This window comes from Anomaloglossus baeobatrachus, chromosome 12 (assembly GCF_048569485.1).
Source record: "Anomaloglossus baeobatrachus isolate aAnoBae1 chromosome 12, aAnoBae1.hap1, whole genome shotgun sequence".
NCBI classification, from domain to species: Eukaryota; Metazoa; Chordata; class Amphibia; order Anura; family Aromobatidae; genus Anomaloglossus; species Anomaloglossus baeobatrachus.
This window is the reverse complement of record NC_134364.1, coordinates 12,134,650-12,153,462: the sequence shown is the minus strand read 5'-3', so window position 1 is coordinate 12,153,462 and position 18,813 is coordinate 12,134,650. Positions and strand designations below refer to the sequence as shown.

The 18,813-nt window shown below is 47.3% G+C and overlaps 1 protein-coding gene across 2 annotated transcripts in view; it reads right to left on the bottom strand.

Moving 5' to 3' along the window:
- RIN3 (Ras and Rab interactor 3) overlaps window positions 1–14,807 on the bottom strand; it is a 48,902-nt gene extending 34,095 nt beyond the window's left edge. Inside the window, exons 1-2 of one of the 2 annotated variants that reach the window (XM_075329511.1) lie at window positions 14,713–14,807; window positions 960–1,137 (exon numbers count right to left, since the gene is read on the bottom strand). In XM_075329511.1, the coding sequence (XP_075185626.1) occupies window positions 960–1,137; window positions 14,713–14,738 (204 nt within the window). In that variant the 5' untranslated portion in view covers window positions 14,739–14,807. Of the gene's footprint in view, window positions 1–959; window positions 1,138–5,929; window positions 6,061–14,712 lie in introns of those variants that run through there. The other variant, XM_075329510.1, reaches the window with a different exon arrangement.
- Window positions 14,808–18,813: the final 4,006 nt, after the last annotated feature.

Genomic DNA, 18,813 nt, shown 5'->3' with positions numbered 1-18,813 from the left:
AGCAGAGACTATGCTGACAGCTGCTGGTGCTGTGACTGCGCATGACACTGACATCATGCGCTGCGCCGCTTACACGCTGGTCAGTTGGCGGCATGGCAGCGTCGCAGGACGCCGCAAGGGGGAGTGCAGGGGAGGTGAGAATAACTTTTTTTTTTGTGGTGGAGGGCTATATACCAGGATGGAGGGGCCATATATACCACGCTATATCCATGATCAGGGTCATACACTAGGATGGGGCCATATATACCAGGATATAGGCATGATGGGGGCATACACCAGGATGGGACCATGATGGGGATTTTTACCAGGATGGGGAACATACTTACCAGGAAGTGGCCCAGGATGGGGGAAATTAGTACAGGATGGAAACACTGCTACACAATGGGGGGGAGGAACTTGTATGTCTTTATAATGCTACAGTGGCCCATACATCTGATGAACACATGGGGGGGGCCCAGGCTCAAATGCTGCACCAAAGCCCTTCAGACTCTAGTTACGCCCCTGTATCTAACCCCCCGTGTGATACAGCGAGCAGCCCCGACCCCCAGCGAGCAGCCTCGGCCCCTGCGCAGCCGTCCTCGGCCCCTGCGCAGCCGTCCTCGGCCCCTGCGCAGCCGTCCTCGGCCCCACGTCTCAGAATCATTTTGCCGCCCCATGATCCTGAACCTCAGCCTCACCTCCGCACAATCCAGTCACTCTGTGGAAGGTCTTTGACCTTAGAAATGAGGCACAATAAAATATAAACCTATAAGAAAGATCTTTGCTGCTTGTCAGTGAATGGAGACATTGTTCATATGAAAACCTCAGACTGATCACTTCTCTGAGCGGAGGGTTTGTTACAATGTGTCAGTGCAGACTGTGATCCGAGCACATCCGCAGCACAAACCTCGCTGATATCCTGCGCTGACACAGTGTAACAAACATTCCATCACATTGGAAATAGATTTGGTGGCACTCACCCCTGCGGCCTCTCTGCAGAGTATCTCCTCCACCTGCTGCGCTCCCATGCACAGCTGCAGCCAGACTGGGCAGGTTTTGATTAGTCGGTCCAATATGCTGATACCAGATAGTAATGGCTGACCATTCTGTAGCGGATCGGGGGGACGTGGCGCCTCCATGACTCTCAGATCTGTGGGACTTAAAGGAACAGCGCTGTTATTACCAGGACCGGACATTGCAGGAAATATTCTGAGGCGATTGGATCTGACACAATGTAACGCTGCTGCAGCTCTGCCACATCCCATCAATGCACCGGGGAATCCACCAAATTAATTCCATTTACACAAAATGTGACAACAATAGAATAAAAGCCTCCGCCAAAATCTGGAACGCAGCGTGTGGAATCAATTACCCAGAAGCGGAAAAGGGAAGGAAACGGCACAAAAGTCAACATTTCCTGCAGAGGAGCGATCCGGGGACAAGACGGGGAATGTCTGCACAGGACCAGAACACTGGAGGGCTCACTGCACAGCACTCTGCGGGAAACCGTCAGCAAGTATGATCACCACCGGGTCTCATAACCCAAACTCAGGCAGAAGAGCCGTATTGTGCAATGTCAGGAGAAAAGAATACAAAAAACACCAATGAAAAAGCAAAGAAGCCTTGGAGAATTCAGCTCTGCAGCCTGTAACTAAAAAGTGCAGCTCTGGAGTATACAGGAGGTAACTCAGGATCAGTAATGTATGTACACAGTGACTGCACCAGCAGAATAGTGAGTGCAGCTCTAGGGTATAATACAGGAGGTAACTCAGGATCAGTAATGTATGTACACAGTGACTGCACCAGCAGAATAGTGAGTGCAGCTCTGGAGTATAATACAGGAGGTAACTCAGGATCAGTAATGTATGTACACAGTGACTGCACCAGCAGAATAGTGAGTGCAGCTCTGGAGTATAATACAGGAGGTAACTCAGGATCAGTAATGTAATGTATGTACACAGTGACTGCACCAGCAGAATAGTGAGTGCAGCTCTGGAGTATAATACAGGGGGTAACTCAGGATCAGTAATGTAATGTATGTACACAGTGACTGCACCAGCAGAATAGTGAGTGCAGCTCTGGAGTATAATACAGGGGGTAACTCAGGATCAGTAATGTAATGTATGTACACAGTGACTGCACCAGCAGAATAGTGAGTGCAGCTCTGGAGTATAATACAGGAGGTAACTCAGGATCAGTAATGTATGTACACAGTGACTGCACCAGCAGAATAGTGAGTGCAGCTCTAGGGTATAATACAGGAGGTAACTCAGGATCAGTAATGTATGTGCACAGTGACTGCACCAGCAGAATAGTGAGTGCAGCTCTGGAGTATAATACAGGAGGTAACTCAGGATCAGTAATGTATGTGCACAGTGACTGCACCAGCAGAATAGTGAGTGCAGCTCTGGGGTATAATACAGGAGGTAACTCAGGATCAGTAATGTAATGTATGTACACAGTGACTGCACCAGCAGAATAGTGAGTGCAGCTCTGGAGTATAATACAGGAGGTAACTCAGGATCAGTAATGTAATGTATGTACACAGTGACTGCACCAGCAGAATAGTGAGTGCAGCTTTGGAGTATAATACAGGAGGTAACTCAGGATCAGTAATGTAATGTATGTACACAGTGACTGCACCAGCAGAATAGTGAGTGCAGCTCTGGAGTATAATACAGGAGGTAACTCAGGATCAGTAATGTAATGTATGTACACAGTGACTGCACCAGCAAAATAGTGAGTGCAGCTCTGGAGTATAATACAGGAGGTAACTCAGGATCAGTAATGTATGTACACAGTGACTGCACCAGCAGAATAGTGAGCGCAGCTCTGGGGTATAATACAGGAGGTAACTCAGGATCAGTAATGTAATGTATGTACACTGTGACTGCACCAGCAGAATAGTGAGTGCAGCTCTGGAGTATAATACAGGAGGTAACTCAGGATCAGTAATGTATGTGCACAGTGACTGCACCAGCAGAATAGTGAGTGCAGCTCTGGAGTATAATACAGGAGCTCTGCCTTCTCTGTTGCTTTATGGGGTCGCTGTCTCATTACCATCATTGTATGGCATAATTTGGGGTAACAGGGGAGACTCTTTGGATCTGATGGGATGGACATGTTCCCCTCATCTCACATACTGAGAAGGAAATCCGTCCATACAATGTTGGAGGAGAACAGACGAGGCTCCGCGTTCTGCTTATCTGCGTCCGGCCGGCGTGTCTCCGGGTCGGCGCGGAATGTTGGACTCTTTCCTGTACTGTACACAGCCCCTCCCGTTACAGTGTGTCAGCCCCAGGACAAACAATAGGACAACAATTGGAAGATAAAACAATTCTGCAACTTTCTATAAGCTTTTGTTTATTAAACATCTTCACGTTTTTGCACATTTTGCTTATGTTCACATTACGTCACACCCGATACTATTCACAGCTGAAGGTCTAATACAATTGTATCCAGTACAGACTCGCACCTTCAGAACCAGAGATCTGCCCTGCAGGTTATAGCAATCAGCGCAGCATGGAGTCTATTACCCCACATTCTCCATCCACACACCTCAAATGGAAGGCGAGGATCCACATCATGCCCCAAAAGAAGAGGAGGAGCCCCCTCCACACATTATACAGAAGGATCCCCTCTGGGGTTGGGCTCACACACCGGCCCAGCTGGACCAATGCTTCATCTGCTGATGTCACCGGGAGATGGAACAAAAAGTCATACAGGACCAGTGTCCACATTGGACCCACCTGGGGCGCAACCGCTCCAGATGCTTCGGCTGGTAGAGCATGCTGGGAGTTGTAGTTTCCCCAATAGCTGGCAATGCTTCAGAAACAAAATTCCCCATAGGAATCTGTACTCATCTTAATACTCCAGAGCTGCATTCACAATTCTGACTGATATTGGATACATTCAGTAAGATGAATAACCGATACCCCCAACACATCAGCTTATTATGGGAAATATTATAGGAGCATCATCTTACATGGTCTTCACGCACATCTGATCCGTGCCCTTCTCTCCAGGGGCTCCTCCAGCCGTCTGCACATAGAGAAGACCCCCATGCCAGTCAGGCCCCCCCCTGCAGAACTGGTGTAGTAGCGCCCCCAGTGGCCATGGACCATTATGACAAAGATGAAGTGATCTTTCTAATGTAAAAAAGGATCCTATGCTGCCGCAATATTCCCCATTTCAAATTGATCCACAGTCCTCAGCCCCTCCTCCCAGTACCCACCACCATAATTCTTGCAGAAAAAAAAATAAAAAATAAAAAGCAAAAAAAGCCAACAAATTAAGAAAACCCCACTTGTTCCAGGAAATGCAGAGCTGACAGTGTACAGTGCTGTGCGGAGGAAGCTGCGGACCCAGGAAGCCTGCAGACAGAGGTGAGGCCACAGAGAGGTATATTTAGATTCTGCAGAAGGTGCAGCAGCGAATACAGCAACGTGGCCGTGTGAACGGGATCCCACACTACAGGCACCAGCAATAATGGGGGGCATTTACCAGCTGAGACCCCACTAATTCCTACCGGACACTGCACCTTGTTATGGAAACTCTGTGACAGGCGCCGGCTGCCTCCATATTTGTTAGATTTCTCTCCCATCAGACGGAGGATTGTAATCCATGCCAAGTCCAAACCTTCTTAAATTGTAGACTAGAAGCGGATCTGGGTAATATCAGGTGCAGCGTCCCATCACAGAAAGCTGCACCTTGTCGTGGCTGGTGGGCTCCTGGGAATTGGCCAATTTGTGCACCAAGAACCTTCAAGTTCAAAGTTTAGTGCACAGAGCAGTAATGTCGCCCAGCGATCAGATCCAAGGTTTGCTGACAGTTTTGCTCAAACATATTCAGCCGGAGACTTTGATTTCCAAGGAAAAAGTGCACCAAACTTGGAAAAATTGGACAAAAATAAAAAAAAAAAAAAAAACCAAACCCCACAATCTCACATGTGACTGCCATTTGTGAAGAAATAATGGATAACACTAACATAAAAGCCTGACGTGTGAATGCCAATCCACCCGGAATCAGCTGACAGGTTCACAATGAGCTATGCAGATGTAACTCTTCACAGCTGAGGGTTTGCTACCATTGTATTCAGGTTACCAAACGCACAGCTACAAATTATCAGCCACAAATCTCTCTGCAAGGCCCAGCTCTGTAATGCTCTAACTGTAAAGAAGCCTCCCCCTGTGGGTTCACCACACTACAGATTATCCAGTGGGCTGGGAAATGGAGCAGCAGTAACATTTCATTTAAGCGTTCTTAAACAAAAAACAAATAAAAAATAGTTCAAGTGAAAATAAACTTTTGCTCTACATCTTGTTGGAAGTCAGTTCTCTGCCAGGACTTTTCATTCATTCAGAAAATACTCAGTTCATGGGACTCGTGCGTCTTCAGCGACTCCAGATTCTCCCATTACTGATGGAGGAGACGACAGTTGGTGCTCAGAATATTCTATGGAGGAGTGTAGGACTCCGTCCGGCTCGTCCTCCATAGACTCTTACAAGCACCAGCTGTGATCGGTCTCAGGAATCATCGTCTATATCCATGGAAGACGGATTTTACCCAAAAAACACAGTTTTGAGAATAAAACAACAATCTGGGAGCATTTTACTTTTTTGGCTTTTTATGTGTCGGCGCCATTGTCGTCAGGTCTATAAAATGCCATAAAGCAGAGAGTGATAAATAAACAGTGATTTTGTGCAATAATTTAACAACTTCTCAAACATTAGAAATAGAAATCTCAGGACTGTGCACAAATTCCAAACTCCATTTTTAGGCTCTTGGCACAAACCTTCATATTTCAGACACTTTGTGCGACAATTCGGCAAATCAGTGACGCAGAGTAGAAAAGACACACAATAATATACAACCACAAAGTGGCAGAAGTGTTCATGGCGCCAGGTTGCAGCATATAAGCGGCTGTACAGAGCAGCATTGCGGGACTTACCTGGTCACGGCCCTGGTGGGCACCCCCGGCCCCCGCCGGCTCCTGCCTGCCCTGCGGCCCCCTCCTGTAGCGCCCTGCTCCCATCTCGGCCTCTCGCTCTCCATAGGCAGCAGGTTCTGTGCTGCTCAGAGCTGCAGGACAAGCTGAGATGTGTTCAGGGTGGAGCGGGTGTGTCCTGCACAGAACATTCCTCCAGCAGCAGCAGAAGCTTCCACATCCAGCCGAGAACCCACTCCACAGGAACAGAAGAGGGATTTCCAGGAACCATCTGCACCCCCCCTACACACACACACACACACACACACACACACACACACACACACTTTTTGCAGCCGTTGGGCTGTGTACACACGGTGCGTTTTTGCCACTTTATGGAGAAATTTAAATTACAAGTCTACAAGGATATCCTTATGCCAGCAAAGTCATGTGCGCACGTTGCTTTTTACCTGCTTTTTACCTGCTTTTTTGCTGCTTTTTCTTCTGCGCTGTTTAATGCCAAAATGGATGTGTTCTTCTATTCAAGCAAAGTCTATGGGAATTTGGGTTTCTTGTTCACACTAGGTTGTTCAAAATGCTGCCTTTTTGAGGCAGAACTTTGGTCAAAAACTCAGCTTTTCAAAGAAGCAACATGTCAATTGTTTTTGCCATTTGGGTTTTGCACTGCAAAGCTGAGTTTTTGACCAAAGTTCTGCCACAAAAAGGCAGCATTTTGAACAACATAGTGTGAACAAGAAACCCAAATTCCCATAGACTTTGCTTGAATAGAAGAACACATCCATTTTGGCATTAAACAGCGCAGAAGAAAAAGCAGCAAAAAAGCAGGTAAAAAGCAGGTAAAAAGCAACGTGCGCACATAGCCTAACAATTCAGAACTTTTGTGCCCACGGTCAGGATTTTCCTTGCAGGTTACATTTACAGCGTCAGTTCTTTCTGCATTTTTTTCCCTGCGGTTTCACCATTGAGAGGAAAATAATAAAAAAGATTCCGTTTTGCCTCAGCGGGTATGTAGCAAGAACATGCAGACTTAGCCCTTGCTACATTGTCACCAGTGCAGACTGATACACTGTAACACACAGGGCAGGAGAGAGATGTTTGCGGATGGTTTGGTTATTGTCTGGACTGGATACAATGTAGCAAAGCTTAGATTTGCCTGGATTCTTAGGACTATGGGACTTCAGCCTCTTGATAGTGACAGCAAGCAGAGATCTAGGAATCAGACTGAAGGGAAAACATTCCAGAGGTTTAAAGACCCCGACCTAAGAATCTGCGAAAAACCGAAACAATCCTCAGAGGCAAACCCCTCAGCAATCCTCGCAGGTTCGTTACAATGTGTCAGTCTGGAGTCCCCGCTGAGGATGGGCTGCAGTGGACACATCTGTAAAGCCCAGGCTATAGCTTCAGTGCAGATCTGGGGTCCATCACACAGCGCTGTGGGAAGTCACCACCTGACACATTGTAACAAACTATCAGGAGAAGGATTTTTGCTGCTGCTGGGCTTATATCAGAGGATTGTCCGGACTGGTCATAACAAACCCTCAGCTGTGAACAGGTTTTCTTCTCTTATCTGAACAGGTTTTTTGTCCTTAGAAGTTAGAAAAACAAAAACTCAATAATTCACCAAGAGCAATCGGAGATCTTCAGAAGGTCGAAGAATTCAAGAAAGCATTAGAAAGTGGCAAATTGCTGCAATAATTAAACTTTAGGAACTTTATTAGATGCCTGATGTAGGAGTTTGGCGACATGTGGCCCCTCCGGCCACCAGGGACCCCTCCGGCCACCAGGGACCCCCTCCGGCCACCAGGGACCCCCTCCGGCCACCAGGGCCCCCTCCGGCCACCAGGGCCCGTGCGCCTCTGCCCCCCACATCTCCAGGGTCTCTTCTGTGCACATACAAGGACAGAGCTGGAAGGAACAAGCTTTGGCTCCGGCCCTACAAGAGATGAGAAAGCTTTACAGCTGCCAGACTCTATTCATCAACTGCCAAACTCCAAACACAGGACCACAGAGCTGCAGATCCGGTACAGTGTGTCAGACGACAAGGAAGAGGCGGCCAGAATCCTGACTACTGCAACAGCAAACTACATAATGTCCAGTGGGTGACATTCACCAGAAACAGGACAACGGCAGCGACCTGAAGACCACCATAATGATCACACCAGTGAGGCACGGGGGAATATTGCGATAATGTCAGCCCCATGTAAATCCAGTGTCAGCCCCATGTAAATCCCACGATGTATATTTCTATTCTCCCCCATCTAGGCCCCGACACCTCTGCTTGCTGGTAGAGCACAGGTACATTATATCCAGACACCGAAAACCTGATCTAGTCCTGAATACACAGCTGAGGGTTTGTTACACTGTACATGTGGGCTCTCCTCTGTGCAGCAGGACAAAGCCCAGAGCAATGGCTCTTACCTGCACCGACACATTGGAACGAGGGCATCAGATGTGTGATCAGGACAAGAGGAGGAGAAGGAGGACAGCGCCAGGCCTCAGTGTAAGGCCCCCTTCACACGTCCGTCAAACACGTGCGTGTTTGGTCCGTTTCCGTATATACCGGAGACACGGGCAAACGTGCACCAATGTTATTTAATGTTTGAGGACACACATGCGTTTTTCATTAAGGTCCGTGTGTCCGTGTGTGTGCTACGTTTGTGTCTCCGTTTTGCACGGAAGCATGTCAGTTTTCAGCACGCAACACGCACGCACAGACCCAACGAAAGTCAATGGGTCTGTGCGCACGCCCGAGTGACACGGATGCATCTCTGTTTGCTCCCTGTACGTTATTTTTTTCATGTGATGTCGGTCTTTTTTCTTTTTCTGTTTCGTTCTCTCCCTCAGTCCGTCGGTCGGTCTCTATGTCTGTCGGTCGGTCTCTCTGTCTTATCTGTCCCTCTTGCTGTCTGTCGGTCAGTTTTCCCCTCCTCTCTCATACTTACCGTTCCCCGATCCCCGGCGCGGCGCTGCACGGCTGTTATAAAAGCTCCGGCGGCTTTTCCTATTTTGAAAAATCCGGCCGCTCATTAATCAATCTCGTATTCCCTGCTGTCCCCGCCCACCGGCAAATATGATTGGTTGCAGTGAGACACGCCCCCACGCTGAGTGACAGCTGTCTAACTGCAACCAATCACAGCCGCCGGTGGGCGTGTCACTATGGAGCAGAGAAATAAATAAATAGTTAAAAAAAACGGCGTGCGGTCCCCCCCTATTTTAATACCAGCCAGATAAAGCCATAGGGCTGCAGGCTGGTATTCTCAGGATGGGGAGCCCCCCAGCCTAGCAATATCAGTCAGCAGACGCCCAGAATTGCCGCATACATTAGATGCGACAGTCCCGGGACTCTACCCGGCTCATCCCGAATTGCCCTGGTGCATTGGCAATCGGGGCAATAAGGAGTTAATGGCAGCCCATAGCTGCCACTAAATCCTAGATTAATCATGTCAGGCGTCTCCCCAAGATACCTTCCATGATTAATCTGTAAGTGACAGTAAATAAATACATCTGAAGAAATCCTTTATTTGCAATAAAAAACACTAACACATACCCTCATTCACCACTTTATTCAGCCCGATAAAGCCCTCCATGTCCGGCATAATCCACGGAGTTCCAGCGTCGCTTCCAGCTCTCCTACATGCAGGTGACAGGAGCAGCAGAAGACACCGCCGCTCCTGTCAGCTCCACGCAGCAAATGAGGTGAGTAGCGCGATCAACTACCGTAAGTCAGGTAACTCACGGCCACCGCTGGTAACCTCAGTGACAGCACAGCTGATCGCGCTACTCACCTCATTTGCTGCGTGGAGCTGACAGGAGCGGCGGTGTGTTCTGCTGCTCCTGTCACCTGCATGTAGCAGAGCTGGATGCGACGCTGGAGGTCCGTGGATTACGTCGGACATGGAGGGCTTTTTCGGGCTGAATAAAGTGGTGAATGAGGGTATGTGTTAGTGTTTTTTATTTCTAATAAAGGATTTTTCGGGTGTGTCTGTTTTTTAACTGTAACTTACAGATTAATCATGGAAGGCATCTCGGGGAGACGCCTGACATGATTAATCTAGGATTTGGTGGCAGCTATGGGCTGCCATTAACTCCTTATTACCCCGATTGCCAACGCACCAGGGCAAATCGGGAAGAGCCGGGTACAGTCCCAGAACTGTCGCATCTAATGTATGCGGCAATTCTGGGCGTCTTTTGGCTGATATTGTTAGGCTGGGGGGCTCCCCATAACGTGGGGCTCCCCATCCTGAGAATACCAGCCTGCAGACGTATCGCTTTACCTGGCTGGTATTAAAATAGGGGGGGGGACCGCACACCGTTTTTTCTAATTATTTATTTCTCTGCTCCATAGTGACACGCCCACCGGCTGCTGTGATTGGTTGCAGTTAGACAGCTGTCACTCAGCGTGTGGGCGTGTCTCACTGCAACCAATCATATTTGCCGGTGGGCGGGGAAAGCAGGGAATACGAGATTGATTAATGAGCGGACGGCTTTTTCAAAAGAGGAAAAGCCGTGCAGCGCCGCGGTGGGGATCTGGGATTGGTGAGTATGCGAGAGGGGTACTCCATTCAGTCACTCTGGGGATTAGCGGTCACCGGTGAGTCCTTCACGGGTGACCGCTAATCAGGACGCAACACAGACAGAGCGGTGGTATGACAATGAAGTCGGGTGAAGTTCACCCCAGTTCATTCTCTACGCGCGACTCTCTGCGGTCAGCGGGTATGTATCTACGACATTGTGCATCACAAACACGCATAAATTCACACGGCTAACACATACACGTCAGTTATTTCTCTCACGCATAAACGGACATCCAACACGCATACACGGCTAGCATATGGCATTCACACAGATGGCACACGGACACAAAAAAAGGACACAAACGGAAAACGGACCCGAAAAACGGACGGAACACACGTGCATGTTTTTTTCATGGACGTGTGAAGGGGCCTAAAGAAAAGTAACAAAATATGAAAATAATTAAAAAGCCCCAAATTATTCTACAGGAAGCAACAGAGTGAGAAAATCCCCTCAGAATAACCCAGAAAACAGCAACGAGAACGACCCTCGGTGACCACACTACACCTACAAAGCTATTACTCCCTGCTATCAGCCATTACTGGGAGGAGATTGTAGGACATGTGACTACTATTACTCCCTGTTATCAGCCATTACTGGGGGAGAGGACTGTAAGACAGGCGAGTGCCATTACTCTCTGTTATCAGCCATTACTGGGGGAGGAGACTGTAGGACTGGCAAGTGCAATTACTCCCTGTTATCAGCCATTACTGGGGGAGGAGACTGTAGGACTGGCAAGTGCAATTACTCCCTGTTATCAGCCATTACTGGGGGAGGAGACTGTAGGACTGGCAAGTGCAATTACTCTCTGTTATCAGCCATTACTGGGGGAGGAGACTGTAGGACTGGCAAGTGCAATTACTCCCTGTTATCAGCCATTACTGGGGGAGGAGACTGTAGGACAGGTGAGTACAATCTATTACTCTCTGTATCAGCCATTACTGGGGGAGGAGACTGTAGGACTGGCAAGTGCAATTACTCCCTGTTATCAGCCATTACTGGGGGAGGAGACTGTAGGACTGGCAAGTGCAATTACTCCCTGTTATCAGCCATTACTGGGGGAGGAGACTGTAGGACTGGCAAGTGCAATTACTCCCTGTTATCAGCCATTACTGGGGGAGGAGACTGTAGGACTGGCAAGTGCAATTACTCCCTGTTATCAGCCATTACTGGGGGAGGAGACTGTAGGACAGGTGAGTACAATCTATTACTCTCTGTATCAGCCATTACTGGGGAGGATGTAGGACAGGTTAGTGCTATTACTCCCAGTTATCAGCCATTACTGGGGAGGAGACTGTCGGACAGGTGACCTCTTTGCTCGCCATGATTGCAGTCAGGGGCCGCTTGATACATTTCTTGTCCATTATTCACAGATGCGGATGTCACATTATCCAGAAATGTGAATGATGTTGCAGATTATATTAATAGCTGCACTTTTCATGAATATTAGTAGCAGTTTTAAACACAACCCTAAGGCCAATTAAAAGGAGTTCTCCACTTTTAGGAAACAACGATTCTAGACTTGTATTTGGGGCAAAAAAAACCCCAAAAAAAACCATTTTCTATTGATTGATTTAACATCTTGCTGTTTTGCTCTTACAGCCTTAGTTTGTTTGGCTGAACATCAGTTTAATTTGATGTGATGTGGTTTTTGACCATAAAGTCAGCAAAAGAGAGTTTAGAAAGACGCATTGCAAATTCTGCTGACAATTCAATCTGAATGAGTAAACTGAGAATCCATCAGTGAGCTCATTCTGTAGCCAAAGTCCACCACAAAAGTTAAAAAGGGTAAATTGTGCAATATGTTTAATTCTAGTTTCAAAAATCATTTGCAGTCTGAAATGCATGCATTAAACACACAAAAAGAGGACAACTGCTTAAATAATAGTAAATTAGGCAAAAACTTGAAAACCATCACTGTGCGGTAATTATGCACCCCGGAGCGTTCGGGTTTTGTTTTGTTTTTTTTGGTCCTCTGTAAAATGCAATCTGTTGAGTAAATGACAACTCCCAACCGAACACTTTGCCAGTGTGCACACAGTGCGTTTTTGGATGCAGTTTTGCAAATCTTTACATCAGCAGAGGCTATGAGAAGCCTGAAGTTTTGTGCACATTTTTGCTTTTTTATCCTTGCAGAGTTGTACAGAATATCTGCAGGATGACAATTTTTCCTTTGTTTTTCACCATTGAAAAAAAGCATGGAAAAGGAAATTTTTTGCACTGGTTTTTTTTTTCCGTCAAGACATGTAGATATCTTGTAAGAGATTGGCAGCGGTTTCTACAACCGCATACTCCGTGCACATGGCCATATGTCCGCATTCCTCAGGGCATGCTGGGCGTTATAGTTCCACACGGAGAGAAACCTGAGACCAGGAATTTGAAGAATTCATTTTAAATGATCAAGAAAGAGACTGAAGAGAATGTGACAAGATTCGCAGAGTCCGCAGCGTCTTCCCGGACCTCATATACAGGACCCTTCTAGGTCTATGAGCCGCGGATACACAACGACATCTGCAGCAGACAAGGTACAAGATGGGAAAGACCCCTGTGGCCACAAGATGCGGGGTCCACAGTCTGTGACAGGGTCATCTCCGCCATTGCTGCTACAGGATGAGAAACTGGACTGTCAGGATCTGCCTGGAGACGGATTTCGGCGGATCCTCATACAAGGCTGCAGATATCAGGACACTGGCCCTTTAATAATGAGTTTTACATCAGGAATATGTAGAAGAGGGAACAGATGATCCTGGAGGAGGAGAGGCCGGAGCCGCAGACCTGACACGTCTAGAGCCGGGCGGCTCCAGGACACATGGGGTTAAAAGGCGCAGAAATACCGCCCCGCACCTCCTGCGCCATCTCCCCGAGAGAAAACCTTCCAGAGATCAAAGAAGAAGAAAGAAGAAGAAAGAAGAAGAAAAAAGAAGAAAGAATGCAGGACAACTTCTACCAAGCCACAGATAAAGGAGCAGACACCACCCACCGCCATGGAGAGCGCTGACGTCCTAGGGCCGTGTTCACATTACATTATCTATACACACAATTATATATGACTAGTCTGTCACCAAAGAAGAAAGGTGACACTCTGCAGATTGGAAAAAAACAACACCGTTCGCAATTTCAGAGGATGGGGATTACATTTAGGCTTTTACCTGTATTGTAAAACGCAGGATATTTGTACATAAACCGTGTGTGAACATAACCTAAGAGACATCGCTTCAATTCTACAATAAAGAGTGCCATATAAATCCAAGCATTTCAGTGCATCTTTGGGAGAAAAACACGTAGGAAGCCCCCACCCAAAAAAACCCCACAAAACCAGAAAAGCCGCAGCATTTGCACCACATACTCTGGTCAATATACCGGCCTCCTGAAACACTCTGTGCTGCTGTGCCCAGCGCCGATCTCACTCTATCCTCCCTCAGGATCAGTGAAATTCTCCTCTTAAACACTCTGTGCTGCTGTGATTATTCCTCCTTGCACCATGTACATTTTAAGCTGTGTCCTCTTATTAATGCATTTTCTCTCCTGAAATACTCTGTGCTGCTGAGAAGCAACATCAAAATCCCTGCATTTTTCACATTTATGGCAAGTAGTTCAGTTTTCTAAACAAGTAATGATATTGATAAACACAATAGGTGACACATTGTAACAATGAATACAGGGCTAGGTCCTGGATACTGGGGGCAAGGGCTGGGCTCAGCAGCACTTAGTAGACCTGGGCCCAGATCTGAGCAGCAGCCCTGAAGCCGGACCCTGATCACTGTCTGCACAGGCGGATCAGCAGGATACACACAGACAGGATAGATTGTCAGCTCCGCTGCACAAATCACATAATACACAGTTACAGCCTGGGAACCTCAACATGGCGCGATAATACAAAATAGACAGCTGGGACTTGTAGTCCCCCAATTACCTAACTGACCCCATTTAATCATCCAGTTTTCCACCTGGACCATGTAGACATCAGAGTCTTGTAGCCAATGAAGATGGGAGTTGTAGTTCTACCAAAGCTCGAGTTAGTCAGCAGGGTGGAGGAGGAGAGCTGGCACTTGTAGTTCTACAGCACAGACATCTTTATTATACACAAAGCTGAACGCTATTTCATGGTAATAGAAAAGCAGCCTAGTGGGGAAGTCACACAGAAAGCTGGAGATCTGCTGCTGGGGGGGCTCATCTCTGCTGGGGGGGGACCACATAAGTATCATTGCGCTTACCTCCAGTCTTGTGCTGCCCCCTCCATCCAGCTCAGCAGGGGCTCCTGGCCCCGGGACCCCCGCCCATGCTGCTGCTCCTGGAGCTTCTTGCACAAAGTTGCATTCACCAGAGCAGAACTTCCTGTGTGATGTTGTTGGGGGGATTCAGGAAGGGGCAGGACTCGTGGTCAGGTTAGAAGAGGCTGGAGGCAGGGGAAGCCCTGTAACCCTCTCAGTGCCCCCTGTGGCCTGTGCCACATCAATGCCCAGCAGATGCAGCAGAGCTGAGCGCAGGGGCGTCACTTACAGACGGAGAAACTGTGCTGTTCCCACAAAGGGTTAATAATAAAAGAAGATACAAAACCCTGGCAATAGTCCGGAGTGTGGACCTGGACCGGGGGGGGGGGGGGGGGGGGGGGGGGGTCTGCGGAGTGTGGACCTGGACCGGGGGTTGGGGGGTCTGCGGAGTGTGGACCTGGACCGGGGGGGGGTCTGCGGAGTGTGGACCTGGACCGGGGGGGGGGTCTGCAGAGTGTGGACCTGGACTGGAGGGGGTCTGCGGCGTGTGGACCTGGACCGGGGGGGTCTGCGGAGTGTGGACCTGGACTGGAGGGGGTCTGCGGCGTGTGGACCTGGACCGGGGGGGTCTGCGGAGTGTGGACCTGGACTGGAGGGGGTCTGCGGCGTGTGGGCCTGGACTGGGGTCTGCGAATTGTGGACCTGGACCAGGGTCTGGTGAATTGATTTGCTCATCTCTAAGATATATGGTTACAAATAAACATTTACAGTAAGTGCAGAGGCAGCAGGTTGTGCTGAGACTTGTAGTACAACGACAAGTCTATAGTATTCGTCTTTTCTTATAGGGACTTTTGGGGTCCCCCAGGCTCTGGGGCCCGGGTGTGATTGCAGCCCCTGCTCCCCCCCATTAGGTGTAGAGCAGCGTTCCCCAATTCGAGTCCTCACGGCCCCCAGCAGATCGTGGTTTCAGTATTTCCGTGGCACAATGCTACCATTCATCCCCTGTGTGATGCTAAGGCCACGTTCACACGCTCAGTGTTTTGAAGCTAAAGCCAGGAGCGGGGAGAAAATGCAGAAATGGCGCCGGAGTTTCCATTCTCCTTTCCCTCCGATTGTTGCACTCCTGATTTTCGCTACAAATCCTGAGTGTGTGACCGTGGCCTTAGTATCACACAGGTGAGGGGATACATTACACGTCCCTCGCCTGCGCCGTGCCAAGGGAATCCGGAGAACACTCTGCTGGTGGCTGTGAAGACGGGATTCGGGGAACGCTGATGTAGAGGGTTCACCCCCCCCCCCCGGAGTGTATGGCCCTAATATTCGCAGGTCTGGGGCAGCGCTCGGCCCCTCACATTGCACAATCGGTCACATTCAGCATCTTCAGGAAATGTAAAAGAACATAAAGAATTGTGAAATAATGAAGCAGACGAGGGGACGCCGCACATTCTGCTCCACACTGCGCTTTAGTGTGAGGGGAAGGGGGATCTGGGGTCCATACACGCAGCGCTCTCGCCTGTATACGGGGCTCACAGGTTAGGGTGGTCCGATATTTCGCTCGGCTCCCAGGCACTAGGGCAGGTAACCGCTCCATGAGCTCCAGTAATCTATGGGTCTAAAGAAGCAGAGGATCAGGGGGGCACATTCATCCAAAGTGAGGAGGGACATTTCCAGGCCCTCAAGATGATGATGATGTGTTTGTCCCGTGAGGGGCACAGGAACAGATTATGGCAATAGTGGAGCTGGTGCTCTAGACCCCAACTGTACTAAATAAAGCCATATAGTGTCAAAATGATGTCACTATGCAGTGCAGGGGTCTCCAACTCCAGTCCTCAAGGGCCACCAACAGTGCATATTTTAAGGATTTCCTTAGTATTGCACAGGTGATAATTTAATCACCTGCACAGGTGATGATTCCAACACCCATGCAATGCTAAGGAAATCCTGAAAACATGCACTGTTGGCGGCCCTTGAGGACTGGAGTTGGGGACCCCTGATGTAGTGCTTCAACCACATGAGCTTGTACAACAGAGCGAGACAAAGTGTCCACCTAGTATCCACATAACAGCGCTATACAGTGTGTAAATAATATCACCACCTAGTATCCACATAACAGCGCTATACAGTGTGTAAATAATATCCCCACCTAGTATCCACATAACAGCGCTATACAGTGTGTAAATAATATCACCACCTAGTATCCACATAACAGCGCTATACAGTGTGTAAATAATATCCCCACCTAGTATCCACATAACAGCGCTATACAGTGTGTAAATAATATCCCCACCTAGTATCCACATAACAGCGCTATACAGTGTGTAAATAATATCACCACCTAATATCCACATAGCAGTGCTATACAGTGTATAAATAATACCACCACCTAGTATCCACATAACAGCACTATACAGTGTGTAAATAATATCACCACCTAGTATCCACATAACAGCGCTATACAGTGTGTAACTAATACCACCTCCTAATATCCACATAACAGCGCTATACAGTGTGTAACTAATACCACCTCCTAATATCCACATAACAGCGCTATACAGTGTGTAACTAATACCACCTCCTAATATCCACATAACAGCGCTATACAGTGTGTAAATAATATCACCACCTAGTATCCACATAACAGCGCTATACAGTGTGTAAATAATATCACCACCTAATATCCACATAACAGCACTATACAGTGTGTAACTAATACCACCTCCTAATATCCACATAACAGCGCTATACAGTGTGTAACTAATACCACCTCCTAATATCCACATAACAGCGCTATACAGTGTGTAACTAATACCACCTCCTAATATCCACATAACAGCGCTATACAGTGTGTAAATAATATCACCACCTAGTATCCACATAACAGCACTATACAGTGTGTAAATAATATCACCACCTAATATCCACATAACAGCGCTATACAGTGTGTAAATAATATCACCACCTAGTATCCACATAACAGCACTATACAGTGTGTAAATAATATCACCACCTAGTATCCACATAACAGCACTATACAGTGTGTAAATAATATCACCACCTAGTATCCACATAACAGCACTATACAGTGTGTAAATAATATCACCACCTAGTATCCACATAACAGCACTATACAGTGTGTAAATAATATCACCACCTAATATCCACATAACAGCGCTATGCAGTGTGTAAATAATATCACCACCTAATATCCACATAACAGTGCTATACAGTGTGTAAATAATACCACCACTTCATATCCACATAACAGCGCTATACAGTGTGTAAATAATACCACCACCTAGTATCCACATAACAGCGCTATACAGTGTGTAAATAATATCACCACCTAGTATCCACATAACAGCGCTATACAGTGTGTAAATAATATCACCACCTAATATCCACATAACAGCGCTATACAGTGTGTAAATAATATCACCACCTAATATCCACATAACAGCGCTATACAGTGTGTAAATAATATCACCACCTAATATCCACATAACAGCGCTATACAGTGTGTAAATAATATCACCACCTAATATCCACATAACAGCGCTATACAGTGTGTAAATAATATCACCACCTAATATCCACATAACAGCGCTATACAGTGTGTAAATAATATCACCACCTAGTATCCACATAACAGCGCTATACAGTGTGTAAATAATATCACCACCTAGTATCCACATAACAGCGCTATACAGTGTGTAAATAATATCACCACCTAATATCCACATAACAGCGCTATACAGTGTGTAAATAATATCACCACCTAATATCCACATAACAGCGCTATACAGTGTGTAAATAATATCACCACCTAATATCCACATAACAGCGCTATACAGTGTGTAAATAATATCACCACCTAATATCCACATAACAGCGCTATACAGTGTGTAAATAATATCACTACCTAATATCCACATAACAGCGCTATACAGTGTGTAAATAATATCACCACCTAATATCCACATAACAGCGCTATACAGTGTGTAAATAATATCACCACCTAGTATCCACATAACAGTGCTATACAGTGTGTAAATAATATCGCCACCTAATATCCACATAACAGCGCTATACAGTGTGTAAATAATA